The following is a 27,996-nucleotide window of genomic DNA, read 5'->3' on the forward strand; positions in this document are numbered from 1 at the left end:
TTCTCTTGGGGGGATGGAGTTGCATCTTCAGGTTTGGGGATCATCCCATATAGAAAGGCCCTACTTGGCTGAACAGGCTTGGAGGGGGCACCAGAGATAGTGGCGATGGTGATGGGGGAGTCCCAGTTCCACAGCTAACCCAGAGTCCTTGGCTAGTGCAATCATAGAATCCTAGAGTTGGAAGAGACCCCAAAAGAGCCCTGATCCAGTCCAACCCCATTCTTCTGCCATGCAGGAACTCTCAATCAAAGCATCCCCATTGACAGATGACCATCCAGCTTCTGCTTAAAGACCTCCAAAGAAGGAGACTCCATCACACTCCTGTTCCACTGTCAAACAGCTATTACCCTCAAGAAGTTCCTCCTAATGTTTCAGTGGAATCTCTTTTCCTGTAATTTGCATCCATTGCTCCATCTCCTATTCTCTGGAGCAGCAGCAAACAGGCTTGCTCCCTCCTCAGTATGACAACCCTTCAAGTACCTAAACAGGGCTATTATATCACCTCTTAACCTTCTATTCTCCAGGCTAAACGCCAATATCCAGCAGTTCCCTAAGTCTTCCGTCACCAGGGACAAGCCATTTCCATTCCTGTCCTGTGCTTCATGGTACATCCATGCAAGTTGCACCTGAAAGACCATGGCACAGCGTTTCTTTTTTGGAGGGTCTTTCCTGCAGCCAAGCCCAATAGCCGAGGGGGCCCTGGCTGCCATGGGCATCTTGCTCTAACAGGACCCTATCCACCCGGGAGCTTGAAAGCGACCCTTGGCTCCAGGTGGCTAAGGCTGGCTGCCCAGAAATGCAACAGGCCCACATGAGGAGCAAAGCCCATTGTGCAATCCTGACAGCCTCCCCTCCCCATTTGTGTGTGTGGGTATGCCCCAAAGCAATCAGTAGGGCAGGAGACCATTTCCTCCCCCTTGGCAACTGTCTGGTTCTGTGGGGAACTAGTTGTCGCGGGGGTCTCCATCTCTCCCTTCCCCTTGGAGAGTACCTCCTGGTCTATCCTGCCAGTTCCCAGCCCCACGGCGGCTCTGTCCTTGGTCCCATCCATGCCTTCCCTGGGTCAACCCTCATTGGCAGGAGTCTATTCTACAGCCACAATGACCCACAAGTTGGAGAAGCTACAGAGAGGTGTTCTGTGTGACGTCTTGTTGTTTGTTGTTGTGTGCCTCCAAGTTGCTTCCGACTTACGGTGACCCTAAGGTGAACCTATCATGGGGCTTTCTTGGCAAGATTTGTTCAGAAGAGGTTTGCCACTGCCTTCCCCTGAAGCTGAGAGAGTATGACTTCTTGCCCACGGTCATCCAATGGGTCCACCATCCCAAAAACACAAACCAGCCCCTCCAACTTCCAGGCAGCAGTGCCTCCACTTCTCCTCCGCTGGCCCAGAGAGCAGCTCCGAAATCTAGACTCATGTCCACACAGGCACAGCTCCCCAAAACAATCCTCCTTTATGAGAGACATATCACAGCGACACCCGCCATCCATCTGCACAGTCCCTTGGGTCTCTCTGAGGCGCTCCTCTGAGCAGGGAGGACTGGAGGCCAAAGCCACGGCCGGAGGGAGGCTGGCATGGACCCCCCCCCATAGACCCCTAGGGATCTGCTGATGGGTGGCCTGCTTGCAGCCGGGAGGCAATGGTGTCCTTGCAATGGCTTGGTTCGGCATCTGGGTTCAAGTGTGTCCAGGGGTCCATCACAGGCACGACATGCCCCTTGGCTCAGTTGGCCATTTTCTTGGTGGGCACCTCGAACAGGGCTGCAATGTCCAGCATCGCCTGGTGGATGTTCCTCCCAAAACGCTTGGAGTTCTGTGAAGATAAGAGGTGAAGATAAGCAAGAGAAAAAGATTGTGGATCCACAGCAGAATATCCCCCCTCCCTATATCTCAACCAAGCAGGCAGAGGAAAGGGGCTGCCGAGCAGCCACCATGAGAGGGGCAAGGGGTCTCAAATGCCAAGCAGCGTCTCTGAGCAGGCCTGTTGTTGTTGTTGTTGTTGTTGTGTGCCTTGAAGTTGTTTCCAACTTATGGTGACCCTAAGGCAATCATATCATGGGGTTTTCTTGGCACTGTTTGTTTAGAGGGGATCTGCCATTGTCATCCTTTGAGGCTGAGAGAGTATGACTTGCCCAAGGTCTCCCAGGGGTTTCCATGGCTGAGCAAGGATTCCAGCCCTGGTCTCCAGAGTTGTCATCTAATGCTGAAACCACAACATCACACTGGCCTAGTAACTGATTTATTAAGATGATGAGGATGTGGATGATGAGGATAGCAATGGGGGGGAGGGAGCCTTCCCTTCCACCTGCACTACGTTAGGGAAGTTGTTGTTGTTGTGTGCCTTGAAGCTGTTTCCAACTTATGGCGACCCTTAGGCGACTCTATCATGAGATTTTCTTGGCACTGTTTGTTTAGAGGGATTTTTCACTGCCATCCTCTGAGGCTGAGAGAGTGTGACTTGCCCATGGTCAACCCGTGGGTTTCATGCCCAAGCTGGGAGTCGAACCCTGGTCTCCAGAGCTGTAGTGCAGGTGGGAACAGACCATCGCAATGCAAAGGAAAAGCCAGTCTGTGCAAGGAAGGCCTCAGAGTGAGATGGGTTCTCCTTCATCAGAGGCTTGCAAGATGTTGGCAGGTCCCCTCTTAGGGGGGCTTTTGCTGTGGGTTTCCACACTGTGGACTAGGTCTAGGACTATGGGAAACCCTTCCAACTCTTTGATAGTGATGCTCTCGTCTTAGAGCTCCACAAAGCCCAGGCTGTGGAGTGAGAGAATGCAAACGCTTAGGGTCTGTGATGCGTGCATCACATGCAGTGACAGAGGTATGAGGAACCTCAAGCCGTTCCCCGGCCAGACATCCAACTGGGCTGAGCCCTCCAGTGTTTCCTCCTTCCTCCCTTTTAATGCTCTGCTTCCCTTGGTACATTGGTTAGCACAGACACAAAGATCAGCCCAAAGATCTGGGTTAGGGCTAGGGTCTCCTTTTGAGAAGGCACAGTGATGTGGCCAAGAAAGTCTGAAAGCTTGCATGAAGCCATATTTGGTGGCCCTGTTGGCTGGGGGATTCTGGGGACATAAAAGTCCCAAACAGTGACTTTTCCAAATTCTGGCCAGGATGGCTGCAAAGCATGTGTCAGCAAGAGAAGACTATGCCCTTGGTCAAGGATGCTTTACTCAGATGCAAGTGAATGTGGCCACTGTCCCATTCCCGGGGCTTGCAACTGGGCACAGGTACCAAGTGTGCCTCAAAAGCGGGGCCTCCTCTGGCCTTGGCTTGGAGCACCCCTGCCACCCGCTGGGCCACCACAACCCCCTCCTTCGCTCTCTCCCCCAGGCTCACCGTTTCAGGGCTGGAGAATTTACTGGAAACGTGGAAAGTGATGAGGTTCTCCCCAGCGATGATGTAGGAGACTCCGTACCCGTCGTCAGCCACCTGCGGGGAGAAGTGAGTGGTCAGGCCTTGGGGGGCAAAGGTCTGGGTAGTCCAGCAGGTGGAAGGAGTGGGTGAAAGCTCTTAACCCGTGGGCTTATTGCCAGCTTGGAAGGGCAACCAGAGGGGACGGTGTGTCAGTGGAGGGCAGCTGTAGTCCAGTGAGCCAGTGGCATTACTGGGGGTGTGGACTGCACCAGGTGATGCCCCAGAAGAGGGGTAACACCCAGCCCAGTGCCCCTACCCCACTGCCACACATACCATATCACCTCTTAACTTTCTCTTCTCCTGGCTAAACATTCCTAGCAGCTCCCTAAGACATTCCTCATAGGGAATGGTTTCCAGACCCTTCACCATTTTGGTGGCCCTCCTTTGGACACTCTCCAGCTTCTCAACATCCTTTTTGAATTGTGGTGCCCAGAACTGGACACAGTATTCCAGGTGGGGCCTGACCAAAGCAGGATAGAATGGCACTATTACTCCCCTCCAAGACACTCACACATACCTACCCTCACAGCATCCTTTACCCATCCTGAACGTGTTTTCTGGGTTTCTTCCAGCCATTTACACAACACACACACACACCCTACATGCCCACACTTACCGGCCCAAATCCCCCTCCGGAGGAGGCGCACTCTGGATGGGCTTCCAAGTCAAACATTTTGATCTGCTGCTGGGGGGTCTGGCTGGTGGAGAGTCGCCAGGGTTCGGACAGCACCTGTGGATGGAGAGGAGAAGATACAGTTCCCTCTAAAATACAATTAAACAAATTACAAATATAATTTAAAACAATATACAAAACAAAAAACAATAGCTACAGCTGAAATCGGCGTAAGCAAATTTTCATTTTATATAAGGGGCACCGTTTTACTGTGCCACTTTATTTAATGGGACTTGAGCATCCATGGATTTTGTTATCCACTGGGGTTCCTGGAACTAAACAAGGACCCACTGTAACAACAAGAAGAACAACAACAGGGATCTTTTCAAGCTCTATGATTCTGTGGTGCGAGAGCAGCCCAGGACCCACAGCTGACATGGGCATCCAAAAAGGTTATGAGCAAAACAAAGACGAGGAAAGGATGGAAAGGGTGCCAGAGAGAGACCTGCAGATGGACAGCGATGGGGAATGACATGAGGGAGAAAGGCTGGCCTTGCAGAGGTTCTTTGAGAAGATACAGCGCTTACTCTGCATGCAGGAACACCATGGTGTGCCCCCCCAGACACCCCAGATGCAGCCCCATCATCCACCCGTGTAAGAGGCAAGGCTCTGTGGCCTGAGGGCATTGTCACCTTGGCAAGGAAGGGAGAGTCCAGTCCCAGGTAGCGAGAAACTACGTAGAGGCAGAAGAGGTGCCGGTCAATGCCAGAGCCGGTCATAGCCAGGCGGTACATGTGCTGGTGCTTCTCTGCGGCCACTTTGAACAGCTGCAGGCACTCGGAGGGCTGCAAGAATGCGGGGGGGGGGGGGGAGGTGAAAAGGATGAGGATTAGTCCCAGCCAGAGGCCACTCCACGGATCACGCGCAAAAGGACACAAAAGTTGCCCCATCTTTGGATTTTAGAGTTTAGTCTAAATTTAATTTTAGCTGGGGCACAGTATGAACAGCATTTGTGCCATTTCTGTGCATCCAATATAGTAGCTTGCTCCATCCTATTGAACTAGAATATGGACAAGATCCTAACACAGGTCCATGCCGTATCCGACCCTGGGACCTGTCAAGCCCTGGAGGGCTACTGCTACATCTGGACAAGTGGCTCATCAGAGGAGGAAGTGGTTGGTCTTGGCTGGGCAGGGAAAAGAAATGAAGGCGCTCCCCTGGATGGGACATGCTCTCATTTCTCTTCCTCTCGCAGGCAGCCAAGACCAGCTGCTTCTTTCTTCCCTGTGTTACACTTCCTTCTTCCAGCTGCTAAATAGCAGCAGTCACTCTTCATTGGGTTTGAGAGCTACCGGGGGGGGGGGGGGGTTGGGTTGGGACAGAAGAATAGAAAATAGCCACTTGCACACCATCTGGAAATAAACATATGCACATGTAGCCCAGAGATCACAGAATCATATGAGTTGGAAGAGACCCCAAGGGCTATCCAGTCCAACCCTATTCTTCCATGCAGGAAATTAAAATCAAAGCATCCTTGACAGATGGCCATCCAGCCTCTGATTAAAGACCTCCCTCCAAACACTTAAACAGGGCTATCATATCACCTTAACCTTCTCTTCTCCAGGCTAAACATACTCAGTTCCCTAAAAGTCTTTCCTCACATGCAGGTGGGTCACAAAGTACCTTTTACCTTCCAGACAGACCTTTGTCTTAATCTAAGAAGGTTTATGTTATGTTCTACTCTGCACCTTTAATATTGTGGTGTCCTGGTGCTTTGGGCAGAATGAGTGCCCTCCCTTCTTTCTGCGCCACAAAACAAGATGGAGAAAGGATCAAGTTTTGGGCAGTCCACATGAACAACAGGAAGGAAGTGGGGATAGTGGAGGCATCTGCAAACAGGTGCAGGGTGGGATGTGTGGGGGCTTTATTATTATTATTATTATTATTATTATTATTATTATTAATCTTTATTTATAAAGCACTGTAAATTTACACAGCGCTGTACATACAATCTTTTTAATGGGACGGTTCCCTGCCCTCAGGCTTACAATCTGAAAAGGCACGACACAAAAGGAGAAGGGGAAGGGGATGAGGTCCAGCAGTTCTTCTCTGTCTCCGATGCCTGGATCAGGGGAGATGGACTGGAGGGAGGGCTTAATCGTCTTCCAGGGAGGCCTGTTGGAGCTAGCCTGCCTCTCTAGTAGGATAATACATATAAAAGACATAGCAATACAGGAAATGGTTCCATAAAACAGGCAGCAAAAGAACATCAAATAGCAAGTGACAATTATGCAATGCCTGGGAATGCTTCTCTGAACAGGATGGTCTTCAACTCCGTTTTGAAGCTGGTTAAAGAAGTGATGGCTCTTGTTCACGGGGAAAGAAGGTTCCAGGAGTGAGGGGCAGCAAGTGAAATGGGGCAAATCCGGGATGGGAATCCTGGGCTGGGACAGCAGACCTTGACTACCAGAATGGAGGGAACAACGGAGTGGGAAGGTGAGGAGAAAGAAGGTCTGATAAGTAAGGAAGGGCCAATCCATGGAGGGCTTTAAATGTCAACAGCAGGAGCTTATACTGAATGCGGAAAGGGAGGGGGAGCCAGTGAAGGGATACCAAGACAGGAGAGATGTGGTCAGAGCGGTGGGTGGAAGTGATAATGCGTGCAGCTGAATGCTGGACAGAGATTAAAGGACGGAGGTGAGAAAGAGGAAGCCCAGCCAGGAGGACGTTACAGGAATCAAGTCGTGAGACCACTGGCGCATGGACCAGGATCTGGGCAGTAGAGGCGGAGAGATATGGTTGGATTTTGGCAATATTGTATAGAAAGAATCTACAAGCCTTGGCTGTGGTCTGGATCTGAGGGATACACGACAGAGAAGAGTCAAAGATAAAACCAAGACTGTGGACTTGCTGGACTGCATTGAGTTTTGTTGTGAACTCACACTGCAATTTGGGTTCACCATGCTGCGCACGAAGGCGGTCGACTCATTGGTGCAAGAGCGCACCGTCTCCGTCCTGCCTTCCCGGAACAGCCGTGTCATGGAGGCCTCATAGGTGAGGCAGAAACAGCCCTTGTCCTGAGGGAAGAGGCAATGAGTAATGTTTGTTTGTTTGTTTGTTTGTTTTCTACCCCACCTTTCTCCCTGAAGGGGCCCAAGCTGGCTCACAATAACAATTTAAAAACAATAAAATAAAAAGATGCTACACTAGAAGATGTGCAGGTCCAAAGGATGCATGGCTGTGATCCAGGAAAATAAGTTCTCTCCCTGGGCTAAGAATTGCAGCCAGATGGACACTCACTGGTCACCTCCCTGGTCATTTTAAAGCTGCACACACATGCACACCCTTGGAATCATAGAATCACAGAATCGTAGAGTTGGAAGAAACCACTAGGGCTATCCAGTCCAACCCTATTCTTCCATGCAGGAAATCAAAATCAAAGCATCCTTGACAGATGGCCATCCAGCCTCTGCTTAAAGACTTCTAAGGAAGGAGACTCCACTGCACTCCGAGGAAGGAGTTTGTTCCACTGTCGAACAGACCTTACTCTCAGGAAGCTCCTCCTAATGTTGAGCTGGAATCTCTTCTGCTGTAGCTTGCATCCATTGCTTTGGTTCCTCTTCTCTGGAGCAGCAGAAAACAAGCTTGCTCCCTCCTGAATATGACATTCCTTCAAATACTTAAACACAGCTATCATATCACCTCTTAACCTTCTTTTCTCCGAGCTACACATCCCCAGTTCCCTAATAGGACATGGTTTCCAGACCCTTCACTGTGAATGTTTCAATGGTGCACGAGAGGCAAGTGAATTGTTCCTCATGCAACACCCAAAGCATGCACATGCTCAACACCTAAGTCACCAACAGGATTCCAGTCCCTTATGAGCTTCCTCCAAACTAGGGCTGGGAACTCTGTGGCCTTCCAGATGCCACTGGACAACAACTCCCATAAGCCCAAGATGTCTGTTTGTAGGAATTGCGGGAGTTGTAGTCCTACAACACCTGGATGACCACAGGTTGGTGATGCTGTATTTGGAAGTTGGTCCTTTAGAAATATTCAGGGTTACAACAAGGAGTGGAAGAAAGAGGCTTGTGCCTTTTCTTGACCCCTGGCGTGAGAGGGCTGGGCAGCCACTGGGCAGCCGGGGGAGGTTGGCGCGGGTGATGGAGCTGGGACCACTTACCCGGAAGTGTGCCAGCTGCAAAGCAATCTGGATGAAGCTGTCTGGACTGGTCCGGCATTTCTTGATACGCCCTTTGCCAAAGTCGACAAATCGGAAGCTGTGGAAATCTACGTCATCCGCCAGCGCCCGGGCCACGCTGTAGGAGGCATCGATGGCCTTGCTACACTACACAGAGAAAGCCAGACAAGGGGCAATTCCCTCCCCACATCCCTGCAGAGCAGGGCAGCACAAGTCTTGGACCCTTCCATTCCCCTTTCCATCCCCGCCCCACCACAAGAATACCAGCAGCATGCAAACAACGTCAGACTCATGAGAGGCCTTCCTTTCCTAGTAGAAGATGCTCAGAGCAGTTGGGAGAAGTCAGGATGGGAGAGAACAGGACTTAGAGAAAGAAGGTCCATCTGGCAAAAACTTGGACTGCCCCAAAACATCTGCTGGGTTTATTCTAAATTATAGTCAGAGGTGCTCTTGCACACAGAAAGCATTACTCTCAGAGTGTGCAGATTTCCCCTCCAATGTTGTGCCGCTGAATGAGTTCAGAGCATGCCTCTGATTGGACAAAGCCACCCAACCTGCAACAAGGATTTTGAGAGGGGGCAGTGGGCAGCCTCCAGGGAAGGGAAGGGAGACTTGGCTGTGCCCTGGGATGCTCCAGCGACACCCAATGCAGCTGACAATGGTCAAAGCCAGAACAGCCAGTCCTGCAGAGATGCACCAGGCAGCTGCCTCCATAGGATCTTGAGAACGCATGATGAAAATGTCCCCACAAGTAGTCCGTTCCCCCAAAGGCCAGTTGCGACAAAAGTGTCTTTGCCTCTGGAAGCCCAGTGCAGAAGGAGTCAGTCTGGCCTCTCTAAGATGGTCATACATCAGTAGTGCTTAGAAAGGTCCTAAAACAGGCAAGCCTGATGCCCCAATCTCCACTGAACACCAATTCCTTCTCCCTCCAGTCCATTTTGCAAGCCTTTGCTTCTTATTGGAAAAAACTCTCCATTAAAAAACACTTGCTTCTCTCTCTGGTCTTGTTTGCAAGCCCTGGCTTCCTATAGAGAAACCTCTCCGTTCAAATCCACTTGCTTCTCCCTCTAGTCCCTTTTGCAAGACCTGGCTTCCTATTTAAAGAAAAAAAACTTCTCCATTTAAATCCACTAGCTTCTTTCTCTGGTCTGTTTTGCAAGATCTGGCTTCCTACGCACAAATCTCTCCATTTAAATCCACTTGCTTCTATCTCCAGTCTGTTTTGCAAGACCTGGCTTCCCATGGAAACAACTCTCCCTTTAAATCCACTTGCTTCCTTTCTCAATCTGATGATGTTAAAACCTCTCCTCCAGCTCCTGGGAATCGGTTGGAAGAGGTCCAGAGAAGGAGAAGGAGAAGGAGGGACTGAAGTGGTATTTTCCCCTTTCCATCTTTCCTTATAGCCCCCTAAGTTTTATCCACGGGTCATTTCAAAACCCAGGATTTTGACCCTGCAACCTTCCCTCGACTTATCCATGAGGTCGACCTGCACACGAATATATGTGGTACCTCCTCCGTAATGTCCCACGTCAAGCGCTGGGGTGGGGGCAGATCCGTGTTGGGCATCCCGTGGCAGTGACCGTCACTGCAGTAGCCCAGTTGGAAGTGATCAGTAGCCAGCATGAACTGGAGATGGAGGAGAAGGAAGGCCAAGGCATGAACCGGAGGACTAGAGGCATGACCCTCATCCTTCCTTGATCCCATTGCCCCGTGCATAGGCTCAAAAGGGGGACCCCACACCTGCCTCTCACCTCCCAGAGGTGTCCGATGATGGGTGCGTCAGCCCAGGAGTGCTCAGCGTTGGCCCCCAACTTGCCGTTACGGTACACCACCAGAGAGAAGGATTTGTCAAACCACCTGCAGGGAGGAGGCAGAATTCGCATTGGGAGCAGGAACCTTGGCCCAGAGTAGCAGGTAATGACTGGCGCAGGTGAAGGGTGCCTGAGCCCACCTCAACACCCCCCCACAGAGGATGGGCACATCTGTCTTTTTTCCATTCCTACCACTTCCAGGCTTTTCAAGCATGAGTCCTTTCTGCCCTGTTTCTGCATCAGGTTGCAAATAGTTGGTTTTAAGTCCTTATTTATTTATTTTAATTATTTTATTTTTATGACAGCCAGCAAGGGGTAGTGGTTTGAGCATTGGACTAGGACTCTGGAGACCAGGGTTCGAATCCTCGTTCAGCTATGTAAACTCAGAGGGTGACCCTGGGCAAGTCACTCTCTCTCAGCCCCAGAGGATGGCAATGGCAAAGCCCCTCTGAAGACACTTGCCAAGAAAACCCCATGATAGGGTTGCCTTAAGGTTGCCATGAGTCAGAAACAACTTAAAGGTGCACCACCACCACCACCACCAACATATATATATATATATATATATATATATATATATATGTGGGTGAGCCCCCATGATGTAGTGGTCTGAGTGTGGAATCAGGGTTCAAATCCACACTCAGCCATAGAAACCCACATTCAGCCTCAGAGGAAGGCAAGGGCCAGCCTCCTGTGAATAATAAATCTTGCCAAAATGCCTCTCCTAGGAGGCAGTAGGACTGAGACACCATGAGACCAGGGTTGGCCATGGAAACTCACTGGGAGACCGTGGGACAGTCACACACTCTCTCAGCCTCAGTACTCATGGGGCTGGCAGTCCATGCCTCCCTAGCCCCACATCATCTACTGGACCCCAAAGGCTCTGCCTTCTGCCTCCTCCCAATATCCTGGACCCCTTTCCTCTGCTGCTCCATTGTGTGAAACACAACAGCCGACATAGGAGAAATCTGCAAGGTCTCCCCTTGTTACCAATGCACTGTTCTGTCTGAGCATCATGTGTGGGATGGGAGCAGAGAGGAACCTGTCAGCGAGGAGACTGCCTGGGCAACCAGAGGCCAGGACAATTATTATTATTATTATTATTATTTTCTTATATCCCACCTTTTTCCCAATATAGGTCAAGTGGTGGCCCTTTGAGCAGAAGGATATGGGGGGGCAGTGTATCTGAGGCCCCCAAACGACTGCCTTCTCCTTTACCTGAGCTGTTCAGGTAGCCACTTTTTCTGAAGGCCCAAGGGCAACTGAGGAAGAGGAGGGCACTTATAGGCACAGAGGAGAAGGTACAACAAAAGAACACCCACCCTACAGCAGCAGGGCCCCGCTTCTACCAGCAGCTGCAGGTGATGGACAACAGAGGCTGGCAGAAGGGGGCAGCCAAGGAGGGGTCTTGGGATGGACAGTGAGTGACCACCTCCATTGGGTGTTCACCCCTCTTTTTGGTGTCACACAGTGTGGGCTGAACTCCTCGTACTCCCTTAGTGATGCACCCACCTAGCAGCCAACTCAGTGGTGAATTGCCCATTAAATAAATAAAGCAGCAGGGAAAGTGATTGTCTGTCTCTTCCTAAAGAGAAGGATCGGACACATGACCACTGGATGCATCCTGACGGCTCCTACCTGTCATAGCATTTTCCGTGCAGGAGGCTCTTGGAATAAAGGTCCAGGCTGTCCTCCCTGTTGGGGTCAAAGGCGTGTGCCTCCTCGTCCAGCGTCAGGAAGAAGGCGGCTCGCTCAATGCAGTCCAGGGAGGCCTTGTTCTTCCTTTGGCCAAAATATTTCACTCGGGCTTCGGCCCACGGACTCCTGAGGGGACCCATTAGAGGAGAAGGGAGGAAGAAGAAAAAGAAGGCCAAGAAACTGAACGAATGCCAGAGCAGGCTTCTTCCGTGTCCTTTGGGGACCCCTTCCAAACCTGAGGATCCCGCCATTGCATCCACTTTCACAGCCTCCTTTTCCTTTTCGGCAACCATTACCTCTCCCCTGCGGTGAGCGCAGCCAGCTTCTCCTCTCCGTCCTGCGGTGGCGAAGCGTCATCAAGGATGCGCTGGAACTGCATTTCCAGGTCGCGGGGCGGCAGGAGCTTCCCGGCATGGTAGACCCAGACCTTGTAGAAGCGGCCCTTGTGGTAGACGGCCAGGTGCTTGCTGTCCGACAGGTGGACCAGGGTATCTGCAGTCGGAGGGACAGAGACATGCAGAGCCATAAAAGGGCCGGGGAGGAATCCTTGGAGGTAGGGTTGCCATATCCCAGTCCCTCATATCCGAGCTTCTAATTTGCAAAGTATGCACAATATTATAATTATGCATATTATCAACTGTCATTCTGATTCTGCAAATTCATCACATCAATCACTGCACTTTTTCTACTATTACATTTCAACCTCAGTATCAGCACCAAGCAAAGAGCTCTCTTTTTCTTCTTTTCCCCGCAGAGAGGGAGGTTTCCAAGGAAGTCCCTTTCCAGGCTGTTGGGAAATGAAGTGCCACGATGCTGCCTAGCCCTTGGCTCAAGTCTGTGCAACCAAGGAGATATCTGGGATTTATTGCTTCAACTGGCACAGTTGGCCAGGACATTTTTTAGACCCTTTCCAGGTTTTCCGGGACAAATGTCAACCCTGCCTGGAGGGCAACGGCAATGGCATCATCATCATCATCATCATCATCATCTTCATCATCATCATCTTCATCGTCATCGTCATCAAGCTTTATTTATATAGTGCTGTAAATTTAAGACATGAACCTCTGGAATTCATGGAGGCTCGGATGTACTAACTGTAACACCCTGCTCTTCCCCAGATGCCCAGGCCTTTGACAAAGGCCAGCCCAGGTATGCTGCTATGGCACTGGTTCAGACTATCCGAAAGACCCTAGAGGTCCTTCTCTTGGTTCCACAACTATCACAGGTAGCTTTGCTGGGAACACATGGGACAGGCCTTTCTTGGTAGGTGCTCCCAGGCTGTGGAACTCCCTTCCGCTGGAAGGAAAGCTTGTTCCCCTCCGCTTCTCAACCCCTGGCAGGCCAAGTCAAGACTTTTGACCATTAACTGGCTATTGCAGGTGGGGAGGGGGCTTCTGCTTTGTGCCCCCCTCCTGCCCCCTCCCCAGCCTCGAGGGACCCACCTGCCTCCTTTCCGGGGATCCGCGTCGTATTAAAGGTCCTCTCCATCTGATAGGAGCACATGGGCACAACGCCAAGCGCCATCAGCTGCCAGCAAGAGAAAAGGATGTATTCTGTCTGCCAATGGTTCACTTATTAGACTCCCATCCCCTCTTTCTTTTAAAAGCAAATAAGACTTTTAGCAATAAGAGTGTAAAATCCACCCATCAGCATTGCACAGAAAAGGAACATTGTTCTTTCTTTCTTTCTTTTTGCTGCTATTGCTGCTGCTGCTGCTACTGTGTGCCTTCAAGTCATTTCCAACTTATAGCAACCAGTGGGTTTCCATGGGCAAGTGTGGAATCGAACGCACTGGCTCATATTTGCAAGATTGTTGTTATTGTTGTTTCAGACTTCTGGAGACCCCATGACAGGGTTTTCTTGGCAAGATTTATATTTGCCTTGTACTCTCTCCGAGGCTGAGAGAGTGTGACCAGCCAGAGGTCACCAAGTGGGTCTCCGTGGCCAAGGAAGGATTTGAACCCTGTTCTCCCAGTGTCCCTGTCCAATGCTCAAACCACTACCCCAGGCTTGCTATGTAGGGGTAGCTATGCAGGCTCTATTTCAGAGGAAGGAACTGGCAAAACCACCTCTGAATATGATCTTAGCCCATATACTAAGGCACTACCTGATTTCTGTAACCTTTTACCATAGAAATATTTTGTACCTCACTGCGTTCATTGGCAAACTTGGGCTTACAGATGCTGCGGCGTGTGGCTGCGATGCAAACAAGGCCCTGCAAATTTAGTTTGGGCTGAGGCCTCTATCCCTTGAGGCACTCTTGCTGACTTCCACACTTTGGCTTTTTCGTTTATTTGCTTGCTACATTTGCAATTAAGCTACACTCGACTTGTTTTATCAACTTGGATTCGGCTGTCTTTTACAGCAGACATGGTAAACTAAGATGGCCAAATACCCTAAAAGGCATCAGATCCCCTCTGATCTTGGAAGCTAAGCAGGGGCAGCCCTGGTTAGTCCTTGGATGGGAGACCATCAATGAATCCCAGGTGCTGGAGGCTCCATTTCAGAAGCAAAAGCACCTCTGAGGATTCCTCCCCTAAGAAAACCCTAGGAAATTCATGGGGTCACCATAAGTCAACAGGTGACTTGAAGGCACATAAGACACGCATAGGCAACAGAGCTCATCTAATCTTGGAGGCTAAGCAGGATTGGTCTTAGATAGTGTTAGGATGGGAAACACCAATTAATCCCAGGTTCTGGAGGCTCTATTTCAGAGGAAAGAACTGACCAAGTCCCCTCTGAGTCTTCCTTGATTAAGAAAACCCTATGAGAAATTCATGGGATTGATTGCCATAAGTCAACAGGAGACTTGAAGGCACACACACATGGACTTATGGAGACGAGTGCCCCTCTGACCGCTTGAGCCCCAAAACCCATTGGTGACCAGCCTCACCATCTCGGTCCCTTGGAAGAGACCCCTCTGGCCAGAGGTCAACTGTTCCCCATCTTCTCATGGGCTCCCTGTGACACTCAGGGGTGGCCCCAAATACTTCGGGGTCCCCTCTATGACTCTTGTGGGTCACGGGGGCCCTCTGGGAAAGTACCTCCTTCGCCCAAAGACCCCCAACCAGCCTGGCGGGGGGGGGGACTCCTTGCATTCTCACTCACAGGCGCAAAATCCTCCCTGTCCAGTCGGCGGCGATACAGCAGGATGGAGTGGACGGCATTGCCCGCCCGGGCAGCCTGGTTGGACGTCGGGGTGGCATAGAGGAAATCCTGGCCGAGGGGCAAGATGGAGAGAGGGAGAGCAATGGGTGATGAGCCCCCCAATGCTGACACACAGGAGGGTCTTGGGATGGCAGCGGGGGGGGGGGGGGGGAAGGGCCATTGGCTTCCATTCCCATCACTCACTGTTGGCCGGTACACCCACCTGGGTACCACCAGCAAAGGTGCCCATATGCCCATGGCTGCCCCAAAGCCCCCCGCAGAGAGGGGCCAACTCACCATAACGTAGTAGTTGCTGTTGACCATGATGGGGCTCCTTCCGCGAAGGTAGATGTATTCCTCCCACCAGTCGCTCACCTGAGAAGGAAAGGCAGATGAGCTTGGAAAGGAGCATCCCTAAAGGGCCAAGGCAGAGAGGAAGCCCCCAGCCCACGCTTCAAAGGTGGGCAAGTTGAGGTGGGAAGAATGGTGAGGTCCAAAGGAGCTCCGGAAGGGCATGGGAAGGAGTTAGGGTTGCCTTGAGATTTCGGGGCCAAAACCATAGGTGACCTTTGGTAATATCATTAAGCATGGCGATGCATTACACAACAGCCACAGTTAGGTGATTCAGTTAAAAAACACAATGTCTGCAGTGGTCTGTTATGTCTGATCCAAACTTCTGTATTTGATATCATTGATAGGTACATACTTTTCTGTCTATATTCTTATAACTAACTTCCTAGACTAGAAGAACTCCATTTTAATATTCCATTATTTCTTAACCAAACTGCAAAAAGAGAGGGAAAAAACATTCTAATTCTACAAAAACAAAGGGTTTATACTTATTATCCGTGTGTGTGTGTGTGTGTAATTGCACATTGATTTGATTAAGCCTATATATCAATATATCAATTAGTCATGTATGGGAAGGAATGGGAACAGTTATTGATAAATTGATTATATATATAATCAATTTATCAATATCTGTTCCCATTCCTTCCCATACTTCCCCAGAGTTTCACTTCGCGTAAGACGTGTCAGTTTGTCTACAGGGAATGCATACCTTTCAAGGCAGCGCTCTCATCCAAAGTTTCCTCTTCCTCATCCAGAGGACTGGGGAGCAGTGTCCCAAGCCCTGAGACCTGGCCACCCCAGTCTGCATGCCCCCTACAAATGAAGGAAGAAAGTGGGGGGCAAGCGCATGCTGGTGGTGGCCAATGACCCCCGGAGGGTCCGGGACTGAAAAGGACTCACGTAGTTGGTGGCCCACCAGGACTTGAGGATGAGGTACTTCTGGAGCTGGGGGGCCAGTTGCTGCTGGAAGTCCAGGGCCAAGGCCTCCATGTCGTAGTATTTCTCATCGTCCAGCAGCGGACGGACGGATTCAAGGTACTGTGGGGAAAGGAAGAGGGCTTTGTGAGTGGCGGTGGTGGAGGTCCTGTCTCTTTCTGAGCCCCTCTATAAACGCAGGACCAGTTCAGCTCTGGCGAAGACCTAAACCTACTCTTTGGACTGCCAGGCTGGTGGGCAACAAGACAGTTGCATCCAGATTAGGGAGGGAAAGCGACAGAGGATCCCAAAAAGGGGACCTCCAGCATGATTGGGCTCCTGGCACAGCACTCACCCACCCGCTGCCCAAGCTGGCCCCATCCTGCCCAAAGGCCCAGGGCTTCGGCCACTGACCCTCTTACCCGATGGATTGTGTCGACCACGCGGGGAACAGGCAGTTTGGGCAAGGAGGTCTGGAAGCTGTAGAGCATGGGGTGGCGGCCGGACATCACTTTCACCAAAGTCTGAAAATGAAACCAGGGGGAGACAGATGGTTGGCAGAGGTTGGGATGGAGACAGGCAGGTGTTATACAGGTTGGAGCAATGGGAGTTGGTCAAGGAAGCCTCCCTCCCTTTTCATGGGGCTTGTGGGCCATAGAGGCCATTGCTCTTGCTGTACTCTTAGAATCATAGAATCATAGAGCTGGAAAAGACCCCAAGGGCCATCCGGTCCAACCCCATTCTGCCATGCAGGAACTCTCCATCAAAGCATACCCAACAGATGGCCATCCAGCCTCTGCTTAAAAACCTCCAAAGAAGGAAAGTAGACCACTTTCCAGGGGTGACCCCATGAGGCAACCCATAAAGGTCAGTATTTCCACCTCCAACAAGGGGCCAAAGACAGCAGGTGCCTCCATCCTTCCTCAGGAGGAAGAGATACCTTTCCCTACAGCGACAGAGAGGGAGGGACCGCTCTCTTGGACACATGCAGCCCCTTCCCCATGTATGCCCTCTCCTGCCGATACTCACTGCCCAGATCTTGGTGCTGCAGCTGATCTTGCCATGGGGCTCGAACATCCATCCATGGTAGGAGAGCAGGAGCTTGAGGGTCTGACGGCAGAGGAAGATGCCAGCGATCCAGACGCCTGTGGAGAAGACGATGGTGCTCAGGAGGAAGCGGCTGCGGAAGCTCAAGGATCTGCAACTGGGAGAGAGAAATTGGGATCCTGCTGTTTGATGTGCCTTCCTAGAATCCCAGAATCCTAGAGTTGGAAGAGACTCCAAGAAAGGCCATCCAGTCCAACTCCATTTTGCCATGCAGGAAATCCAAATCAAAGCATCCCCGACAGATGGCCATCGAGCCTTTGTTTAAAGACCTCCAAGGAAGGAGACTCTGCTATAATCTCAGAGGAAGGAGTGTGTTCCTCTGTCGAACAGCCCTTACTCTCAGGAAGTTCCTCCTAATGTTGAGCTGGACTCTCTTTTCCTTTAGCTTACACCAATTGCTCCATTGGGTCCTATTCTCTGGAGCAGCAGAAAACAAGCTTGCTCCCTCCTCAATATGCCTCCCTTCAAGTATTGAAACAGCGCTCTTATCATATCACCTCTTGACCTTCTCTTCTCCAGGCTAAACATCCCCAGCTTCTTAAGTCATTCCTCATAGGGCTTCATGGTTTCCAGACCCTTCACCATTTTAGTCTTCCTCCTTTGGACACATGGCTCCAGTTTCTCAATGTCCTTTTTGAATTGTTTTGCCCAGAACTGGACACAATATTATTCCAGGTGGGGCTTGACCAAAGCAGAATACAGTGGCACTATTACTTCTCTTGATCTAGACACTATACTTTTATTGATGCAGCCTAAAATTGCATTGGCCTTTTTAGCTGCCGCATCGCACTGTTGACTCATGTTCAACTTGTGGTCTACTTGGACTCCCAGATCCCTTTCACTTGAATAAGTCTCCTTGAGCCAGGTGTCCCCCATAATCCTATATCTGTGCATGTTATTTTTCCGCTCCAAGTGCAGTACCTTACATTTCTCTGTGTTGAAGTTCATTTTGTTAGCTTTGGCCCAGCTTTCTAGTTTATTTGGGTAATTTTGAATTTTGATCCTGTCCTCTGGAGGATTAGCTGCTCCTCCTAATTTGGTGTCATCTGCAAATCTGATAAGCATGGAATGGCTTCCTTGTAATAAAAGGCAGAATCAAGGTTTGCTTTTTGGAATTTATATATTTTAAAAATATTTGCAAGCTATGGATGGTTGAATCTGAGGATAAGGAATCTGTAGAAACGGAGGGCCACTGTACACAAGAATACTCTGCCCTCCCCATACTCCAAGAAGCCTGTACAAACCCCAGTACCACAGTTTGCCTCACGGTGCCTCTCAAAATGGAGTCAGGAAGGGAGTGCTGCCATTTTGAGAAGGACTGGAGAAGGAAGAAAGAGGTATTTGGACTTTGCTGGAGAGTGGTTCAACCCACAGCAGAATCTGGGGCTGGTGGTGGAAGAATTGGCTATCACTGCTCGCCCAGATCTAAACTTGGCCCAAGCGCCGCTCCCTTTTGTGCAAATCCCTGCACCACTCATGTTGAGCAAAGATCCACCAAAGAAACCCCATTTCTTGGTTTTGCAAAAAGAAGCCCCATCATCCCCTGCAACGGAGAGGGTTTGGGTGCCAGAAAATTCCTACAGTATGGCCTTTTTATTCCTCTTGCTTTCTGCTCCAAGGGGAACAAGGGGCTGGTCAGAGAAGGGGACCCCAAATGGGAGGAAGCCAAGGTTGGTGCTCACCTGCTGGGCAGGTGCCTCTGGATCCTGAAGATCAGCCCCATGGAGACGTCGATGTGGAAATATGTGGAGCCCACTGTGGCCACAACGACGGCCAGCCATCCCGAAGGGGTCCCCGGAAACACCCCCGTCAGGATGCTGTTCTGTGGGAATTGAGGAGGTCAGAAAGGGGTGAAAGGATGAATTGGGGGTGATGGAGAGGGACAGACAAGGTTCCAAATTGGGCCTCCGCAACCCATAGAGAGTAGCCTCTTCTCTCCATCCCGCTTACCAAGCACAGATCTGATCTAGGAAGAGTGCTTTTGCACCCTCCACTCCCCAATCAATCCAAAGAGTGTCTCCAGACCCAACCAGTATGTTTCCATGCCCCCCCCCAACTGCCAACATTTCACAGAGGAAAGCCAGGACCAAGCAACACTGGAGTGCCTTCAGGATTGCAAAAGTTATAAACGATGAAGGGCACAGGAGCTAAGTTTGCTTTTGCCTGATGCCTCTGGGAAGTGGGAGAGTCTGATCCTTCCTTCCTTTTCTCCCTAAGATTGGGTGCAAACTTCTTTGGCATTTGGAGTCATTTTGCAGCAACGGACGTAAGCTGAGGACAAAGGGGGAAAGTGGGAAGAGGAAAGGGAAGCCAGGGCTTTTAAAAGCAGCTGGGGAAAAAGAGAGAGAGAAAACCCATATGAACATGGTAATATATCCCTAAATGTTAAAGAAAATTGGGCGTAAAAAGAAAAATCCATGGCAAGGGAAAAGAATAAAGGAAGATAAAAGAATACAAGAAAGAATAGGTAAGGAGAGGAGGAAGAGGGGATGAAAGTAAGAAAGAACATCAAAAAGGAAACACACAACGAAAAATAGACGATAAATCTGGAAGAAGAAGAGGGAAAGCTGAGTATTAACAAATACTGAGAAGAGGAAGGTCGAGATTCGCACGTCCCAAACATTTACAGTATAAACAAACTATATTAGATGAAAAAAGAAATTAGAGCAAGGTCTATATCTATCAACAAAATACATTACCTTGAATGGGCAGCTTGCAATGGGCAAGAATAAGGTAAATGAAGGGAGAAGATTGAGAAGCTGAAATACAGTCTAGACATAAGGATGTGATATTAAGAATACAGTCTGAATAGGAAAACTGAAGACACTTGAGAAATGAATAATTATGGATTGTATATTATATGTGTATTGTCTGTTAATTATGCTGTGTTTGAAACCACAATGAAATTGTATTTGCAGTAAGTATTTTATGTATATGGAAGTAAAACATAACACGTTATTAAAAACAAAAAGGAAACACATTCTTTTCGAAAAGCGCCTTGACACCTGAATTGGGGAAAAGATAAGGAAAGGAAGAAAGAGAGCGACCAAGACTGGAAACAGACTTCCTGCCACTTCTGGGTCTCCATGCCCCAATGTTCCTGCAGTTTTTGCAATCCATGTGGCCCTTTTGGTGCAAAACTGCTTGCGCATGGAAGAAAGTGGCAGCTCCCAAAACCATGGCCATGCCCAGTTGCGTCTTGTTCAGTCTCATGCGCAACAGCCGTTGCAATGGGGTTGTTGTGGGACTCTGGCCAGGACCAGGCGCAGCCTCTGCCCTTGTGGGGGTCATCCTGTGTGCCCCCTACCCACATGCATTGCCCCTCCAGCTTAGCGCATAAGAATGGCCATGACCCCCAAGGGGGGGGGCAGACCAGAAAGCCATGCACCAGTGTCCACTCTTCTTGCTCACCTTCAGCCGGACAAAGCGCTTCTTCCATGAGGAAAGGCCGGCCAAGTAGATCTGCTTGAGGGCTTCGCGGCTGAGCTGAAAGGCCACCCCTTCGGGGGTCACCGTGAACTGGAAGGCCACTGCCTGGTGGGCTTCCGCCATCTTGGAGGGTCTGCAGTCGCCTGGAAAGACAAGGGAGACCTCGGCATCAGCACCCCTTCCCCAAAACAGTTCCAGCAAGCCAGGGAAATTCCCCTCCTGACTGCAACCTCCATTATCCCCCCCCGCACCCTCCATTGGCCACATTGGCTGGACGTGGGGACCGAGAGTCAGGAAAGGTCAAGTTTCCCAAGATATCCAGCTTGGTCTTATGGCTTGAATATTGGGCTAGGACTCTGGGAGGCCAGGCTTCGAGTCCCTTGCTCAGCTGTGGGAAACTCACTGGGTGGCCCTGGGCAAGTCACACTCTCTCAGCCTCAAAGGAAGGGGCAATGGTGGCAAACCTCCTCTGAGAAATCTGGACCGAAGCAAACCTTTAGGATCACCATAAGTTGGAAATGGTCTAGGTTGCATATGCACTGCAGGATCAATGCAATTTGGCACAACTTTAACTGCCATGACTCAATGATAATTGTTTTGTAAAGCGTTGTTTTAATGTGTGTGTATGTGTGTGTGTAGTTAGAAAAAACAAAAATAATCAATACAACTGCTGGAAATGCAACAAGGCAAAAGGACCATGGATGCATATGTGGTGGCTATGCCCCAAAACAAAAGAGTTCTGAGGAACATCCACTTTAATATCTGTAAGATGTTGTGTGTGTGTGTGTGTGTGTGTATCTATATATATGTTGTGAGCCGCCTTGGGTCCCAACTTGGGAGAAAGGTGAGATAAAAATAAAATAATGAATGTTTGTTTATCTATTATTATTATTATTATTATTATTTGTGTTAAATTTAGAATGTTTACTTTTGAATAATGTTAAAAGATATCCTCAAAACTGACTGACCACAATTTAATATTGTTTTTTATTATTTAATTAATTGCTTATTACTTTTAATTGACTTTAAATGGCTTTTACATTGCTTATGTATAATACTTGTATTGTGAAGCACTTAGGAATGTAATACTGTACATCTCTTCCGACAGGCCTTCCCTGAATAAGACAACGTTGGGCATCCCACTTTTGATTTATGTGTATTCATCTATTAGAATTTGCTTTGTAATTATTGTATATTGAATTTTATTATTGTATTACTGTATTGTTTTATTGTGACTGTAAGCTGCCTCGATCCCATGGGAAGAGGAGGGATATAAATAAAAATGTATTATTATTATTATTATTATTATTATTATTTGAACAACTATTTTAAAAAATAAATATATAATATAATATAATATAATATAATATAGAGACAAAAATAAAGTAATTGCCTGTAGTTTGAAAAATAAAATAAAATAGTTAACAAAATAAATGATGTGGAATTCTGGGATTTGTAGTTTGTTGTGACACCGCAGCTCTCTGACAGGGAAGCAACTGAGCCATAGCAGTTAAAGCCGTGCCAAACTGGATTAATTCTTCAGTGCAGATCCAGCAACCATGACTTTTCCAGGCTCTTAAAGTAGGAATCCCACTATATAACTATAAAGAAGTCTAGCAAAGCAGAGCCATCCCTTTGGCCTGGAGAGGCTGAAGGTAGCTATTACCATTCTTATAGTATTCTTAATTGCTATTGGCTCCTCCGCCACTCTTCATGTGTGTGTGTGTGTGTGTGTGTGTGTTGCGGCTGTTTTATATATTGCACTTTCCCTCAGTGCTGGGACTCAAGGTACTTTCTCATTGCTGGGTGCCTTCAAGGAGTTTCCCATTTAGGGTGACCCAAAGGCATCTACAATGAGGTTTTCTGGCAAGATTAGGAGGAGGTTCAGGGGTTTGCTATTGTCACTCATCCAAGGGGATCCAGTGGGTTTCCATGGCTGAGTCAGGTTTCGAACCCTGGTCCCCATAGTCCTAGTCCAGTGTTCAAACCATGAGACCAAGCTGGCTGCCTTGGAAAAGTTAAGCTATGCTCTAACCACTACTCCATGCTGGCTCTCTACATGGACTGATTACCAGCCAAGATGTGGGTGCCAGTTTTTAGTGCCAAGCAATGTCTTGGGTAGAGCTGGCATAGCCCTCAGGAAGGGGTGCGCATGCATGCGTCCATGCTGCACATGTGGCACTCACCTCCTCTGTCCTTCCAGGCCAAAGGAGTGTCCAGAGGGCTTCCTAGCTGATGCCCTTCAACTGCCATGGAATGCCAAGGCGGCTGCACCATCCGCCATTTAAAGGGACAGAGGTCCAAGCAGCGCTGGGGCCTGGGGCCCCTTCTGCAGAAGACCCTGGGATGCTCTCTTTCTGCTAAGCCAGGCCACTGGTCACTTCACCCAGTCTGGCCAACTCTGACCAGCAGCCATGACTGGCAAAGGCTTCCTGTTGCAGGGTTCCTAGCCCTCCTTGCAAGTGCCATTGGGGTCTGAACCCGAGACCTCTCTGCCAGGACTGCCTTTAGACCAAACCAGACCCAACGGTCTATCTAGCCCAGCAAAGTAAAATGTGTCTCATCTGGGCACAGCACCCAAGGCCTTTATGAATTCAGTTTTAAGAAGGATGTAGGCAAGTTGGAGCAGATTCAGAGAAGGGCAGCAAGGATGACGGGAGGCATGGAAAACAAAACATACGAAGGGAGGTTGAAGGAGCCAGGCATGGAGTGTCGTCTCTAAAAAGTTGAATCCACTGGTTCATGGAATGAATACACAACTGCTGTGTATTCATTGTTGGTCACGAGTTGAACATGAGCCAGCAGTGTGATGCTGCAGCAAAGAAAGCAAATGCTATCAGACTTCATTAGTAGAACAGCAGCTTCCAAGTCAAGGGAAGTAATAATAATCACATTCCGTTTTGTGCAGGTCGGGCCTCTTCCGGAGTCCTTTTTTAGTTCTGGGGCCTCATTATAGGAAGGGTGTGGACAAGTTGGAGCAGGTTCAGAGAAGGGCAACAAGGATGATGAGCTTCTTGCTTCTGGCTTCCCCCCCAAAGCAGGCATACACTTGTCCCCCCACATTTGCAGACTTTTGCAGATTTGATTTTGTGAGATTTTGATTAATATTGTTCTCTCTGGGAATCTCTTAAGTCCTCCAGCGCAACTCTGCCAAAAGTTGACCATAGAGTTGTGCTGGAGAACCTAGATGTTCCTAGAGAAAACACCTCTCTAGGCATTTGTGGGTCCTTCAGCATGATTCTATGGTCAACATCTGCCAGATGATGACCATAGAGTTGCACTGGAGGACCTGGGGATTCCTACAGAGGTATTCTCTTAGGTTAAGAAGGATAGTGCTTTTCTTATTCCTGGTTTCCCCACATTCACAGGGGTCCTTCACCCCAGCGAAGGTGGAGAGACCACTGTATTGCTCCCTCCAAATGCCTGGTGCCTGCTGGCCATGTTCATCTCTCCTGCTGCTTCTGCTGGCCCTGGACCTCAGGGCTGGCCGGGGGAGTTTGATGGAATTTCCATCAGGTGGGGCTGGCCTGGGGCCCAGTGGAAGAGGCCACCGCTGCCCCAGCTGCCTCCCGCTTGGACCTGGGACTGGGCAGCAGCAGTGCCACCATTGCTGTTGTTGTTTCTGGTGACACAGTGCCCTGTCTGGGCATGCAGAGGAAAACCCTAGGGTCACACAGAGCTCTCCTTGCAAGGGGCCCCCCTTGCCCAGAAAGGCATGCTGCTCCTGGGCACAGGGCTGAGCAATCTGGGGTGCCCCAGAAGCAGGCTGCAGGTGGCACAGCCCCCCTCCTGGCCTCTCCTGTCTTGGAAGATTTCATGCAAAATCTGGGCAGCTGCCTGCCTTCCTGGGATGCTCCAAATGTGCTTCTGTTTAGGGATCTCTCTATATCCCACTTTCACCCTCATAATGTGGGACCCAAGGGGCTGGTAAAACAAGGTAAAACAAAATACAGTGGGCCTTTGGTACCCCCTGGGCTTTGGTTCCAGGAGCCCTGTGGATACCAAAATCTGTGGATGCTCAAGTCCCATTATATGCGATGGGGGATCATTGCCCCATGTGGGCATAGCTAAGCTTAAAAGGGGTCAGAGGAGGGGATGGAGATGTGGGTCCATTTTCTTGGGGGAAGGAGTGTGCATCTTCAGCACCTGCTGCTCATCAGGTGCGCATTTACAACCGAGAGGAGAGGAAGAGGGCCCCATGAGTCAGGCCCAGAGACATTGGCGCATTGTCAGATGGAAAAAACCCTTGGGGACTGTTTTCTGCAAAGAGGCACATGGTGAATTTCCTTCATCAATGAATAACCATATTTGGAGGAGAGCTGGGAGGAGAACTGGAGTGTGCTCACACTCACCCAACACACCCAACACAGGCGCACAAGTGCTAGGCGGACTTTTCCACAAGGAAGGTGGTGCCTGTGCCCCAGCAGACCGAGAGCATGGCCAGTGGTTTGAGGACTGGACTGGGATGTTGCAGACCTGGGGCTAGAATCACCTTAGGGTCAACCATACCTTGGAAATGACTTGAAGGTACACTACCACCACCACCACCACAACAACCAATAAGAAAGGACGTGCATTTTGTGGCTCAAAAGCCAAGCCCATTCCAGGCATTGTGAGGCCAAAAAAGACCACAGCCCTCCAGAGCCCTGGCCAAGGGGGAGTGCTATGGGCCTGAAAGGGGCTTCCTCCCGAGGAGGCTTGCAATGGGGCAGAAGGAGCCCCCCCCTCTCCTGCAAAGTTGCACAGAGCAAGACTCTTCTTCTTGCAGAAAAGGAAAAGCCCTGAGTCTGGCACAGATGTGGCAGAGAGCATGGTGCTCCTGGCCTGGAGAAGGCAAGCCCCCCCTCCCCTCCCCTCCCCTCCCCTGGAAGGCAAAGCCAGGGCCAAGCAGGGCTGCCCCCTCCCTGCTGCTCTGCCCCAGGGGCTCTGCCAGGGGGGTACCCATCCATCCATCCCTGGCCCTTTCCTTTCCTCCTGAAAGCGCATTGAGGAGGGGGCTGGGGCAGGCCAGGGCCTCCCAGGAGGGGCTGCACCGGGTGACCCCAAACCTCTGCTTTTGGCAGAAATGGGCTGTGGATTCCTAGACCCCAAGAGTTGGAAGAGAGCCCCAGAAGGGCCTGATCCAGCCCCAGGAACTCTCCATCCAAGCCCCCCTCCCCCCAATTGGCAGAGGGCCCTCCAAGGAGGGAGACCCCGCCCGCCACAGCCCACAGCCCTCGGCTGGCTTCCTTTAAGATGCTGGGAGGGAGGCTGCATACTTTCCCAAATGCAACCTCTCCCCCCCCCCCCCAAAAGCCCCGGAAAGGTTGAATGTCCCTTCAAAGCCCCCCGTTTGAGCCGGGTCTCCTCCTCCTCCAAGTCCAGGTAGGCGCACTGAAGGCCCCCTCGTCCCGGGGGGGGGGTCGTGGGCTGTGCATCTGGCATCCCCCCCCAGAGAGCGAGCCCTCCCTCCCTCCCTTCCTGCTACCTGCTGCTCCTGGGTTCTAGGAGGCTGCCCTCCGGAGCAGAGCCCGGCGCCTATAACCGGAGCCCTCGGCCTTGGCAGGCGGCGAAAGCCCAGCCTCCCCTGGCCAGCCCTGGAGGAGCAAGAGGCTTTGGGGCTGGGAGTTCCTGCACGGCAGAAGGAGAAGAAGAAGAAGAAGAGAGGGGCTGGATCAGGGCCCTTCTTGGGGTCTCCTCCAAGTCTAGGCTTCTATGGGGGAGGGGGGGCTGGCAAGGACTTCAAGGCCCCCGACCCGCCAGGGTCAGGGATGCTGGGGGTTGCAGTCCCTCCTGCCGACCTAAAGGTTGGGGGTCGCGGAGCGAGACAGGAGGGGAGGCAGCCCACTTCAACCTACTTGCACACACTTTACACACACACACACACACACACGCAAAGACCTGGTGGGCTCAGCTCACCTGAAGGGAGGAGGAGGAGGAGGAAGAGGGCTGCCGCTGCTGCTGCTGCTGCTGTTGTTCAGGTGAGCTCCTGCCAGGGAGGGGCTGCCAATCAAAGAGATGCAAACACACCCCCACACAACTGCAGCCCCGGCGGACCCTCCTCCTCCGCTGCCGCCCCTTGCATTGTGTGGCCTCCTTCCAGCTTCGACCTCTGGAGACCTTGCTCCTCTCCAAGCAAAGCTAGAAGAATGGAGGGAAAAGAGGAGGACAGCAAGAGGGTGGCATCCAGCCATAAAGCGTCTAAGGACTAACTAAGACCCGGAGGAGAGCTCTTGTAGCCCCTTGGAGACTGACTGGAAGCAAGAGAGGCTGCCCAGGCTCAAGTCTACTTCCTCCAAATCCATTTCCATGCAAGAATCCTACTAATAAGCAGAGAGATCTTGTAGCCCCTTTCAGACTCACTGGAAGAAAGACATTGGCCTTCCTAGACTTCAGGCTCCTTCCTCAGGTGCATTTGGTGGAGTGTATCTGCCCTTGGTATGTGAAGATGTCCATTCAAATTCCACATCCTTTGGGATGGAAATGAAGTTACAGATCCAATGGTAAGTGCCCAAAGGCATAGGAAACGCCAGGCACAAAGGCCTATGTCAAAGCACTGTGCCCTCCACATCATAGCTCACCTTCACCTGGGTGACAGCACCAAATCTAGCCTGGCACCTGGTTGGCACCTGGCACCTGAAGCAGCCGCCTGGAAGGGCATTTGAAGGAGATGCCTGGCTGTTGGCACAAGCCACTGCCAGGCTGTGTTGAAAGGCAAGGGCCAGCAGGGTTTCTTAGGATGGCGGTCAAGGGGCCTTGCTTCCTTAGCTAGCTCTCCTGCTCCCAAGGAGCAGCCCACTGGCCTCTGGTTTTATTGATTTGGATCATTTTTGGTATCTGTAGCAGTTGTGCCAGGACTTCTTTAGCAGCAGACCAGGGTTCAAAGCAGCCCTGCTCAGCCATGGAAACTCCTTGGGAGACTTTAGGCAAGTCACACTCTCTCAGCCTCAAAGAAAGGCAAGGCTGGCAAAGCTCCTCTGGTAAAATCTGGCTGAGAAAACACCAGGTGAGAGAGCATTGTGGATGATGAGACATCTATGCTGTCTCCAATATGGAGCATATGGACACCGTATGGGAGACGGCATGCTGGACTAGGACTCTGGGGAGGCCAGGGTTCAAATCCTCTCTGCTTAGCCAGAGGAAGGCAATGGCGACAACCACCCCTAAGAAATCTTTCCTGAGAGCCAGCATAGTGGCTCTTGGAGGACAAGAGCTTTAATGTCCAGGAAAGACAATATAAACTCATTTAGAGACACCAAAAGGCACACATATATACTGTGGCTGTGTGTGTGGATGAATGAGGAGGGGCGCAAGCAATGCCCCTTTGGAGG

The 27,996-nt window shown here is 50.5% G+C and overlaps 1 protein-coding gene across 6 annotated transcripts; it reads right to left on the reverse strand.

Moving 5' to 3' along the window:
- Window positions 1-117: 117 nt before the first annotated feature.
- On the reverse strand, window positions 118-26,601 carry LOC149311498 (carnitine O-palmitoyltransferase 1, muscle isoform-like). Of its 6 annotated transcripts, none has more exons than XM_089527310.1 (19): window positions 26,585-26,601; window positions 20,669-20,829; window positions 18,940-19,079; window positions 17,180-17,354; window positions 16,573-16,674; window positions 16,136-16,273; window positions 15,182-15,259; window positions 14,846-14,953; window positions 13,180-13,264; window positions 12,034-12,229; window positions 11,678-11,863; window positions 9,980-10,085; window positions 9,738-9,854; window positions 8,211-8,375; window positions 6,970-7,104; window positions 4,720-4,872; window positions 4,031-4,144; window positions 3,337-3,429; window positions 118-1,810 (listed from the first exon to the last, which is right to left on the reverse strand). In XM_089527310.1, the coding sequence occupies exons 2-19, from the start codon at window positions 20,807-20,809 to the stop codon at window positions 1,721-1,723; spliced, it is 2,322 nt and encodes a 773-aa protein (XP_089383436.1). In that variant the 5' UTR covers window positions 20,810-20,829; window positions 26,585-26,601; the 3' UTR covers window positions 118-1,720. The 6 variants fall into 6 exon arrangements, with proteins under 6 accessions (XP_089383436.1, XP_089383432.1, XP_089383433.1 ...); XM_089527306.1 differs by lacking the exon at window positions 26,585-26,601 and adding an exon at window positions 26,154-26,250; XM_089527307.1 differs by lacking the exon at window positions 26,585-26,601 and adding an exon at window positions 22,873-22,921.
- Window positions 26,602-27,996: the final 1,395 nt, after the last annotated feature.

The sequence above is a fragment of the Sceloporus occidentalis genome, unplaced genomic scaffold, assembly GCF_023333645.1.
Source record: "Sceloporus occidentalis isolate IW3139 unplaced genomic scaffold, rSceOcc1.0.p SCAF_5, whole genome shotgun sequence".
Taxonomy (NCBI): domain Eukaryota; kingdom Metazoa; phylum Chordata; class Lepidosauria; order Squamata; family Phrynosomatidae; genus Sceloporus; species Sceloporus occidentalis.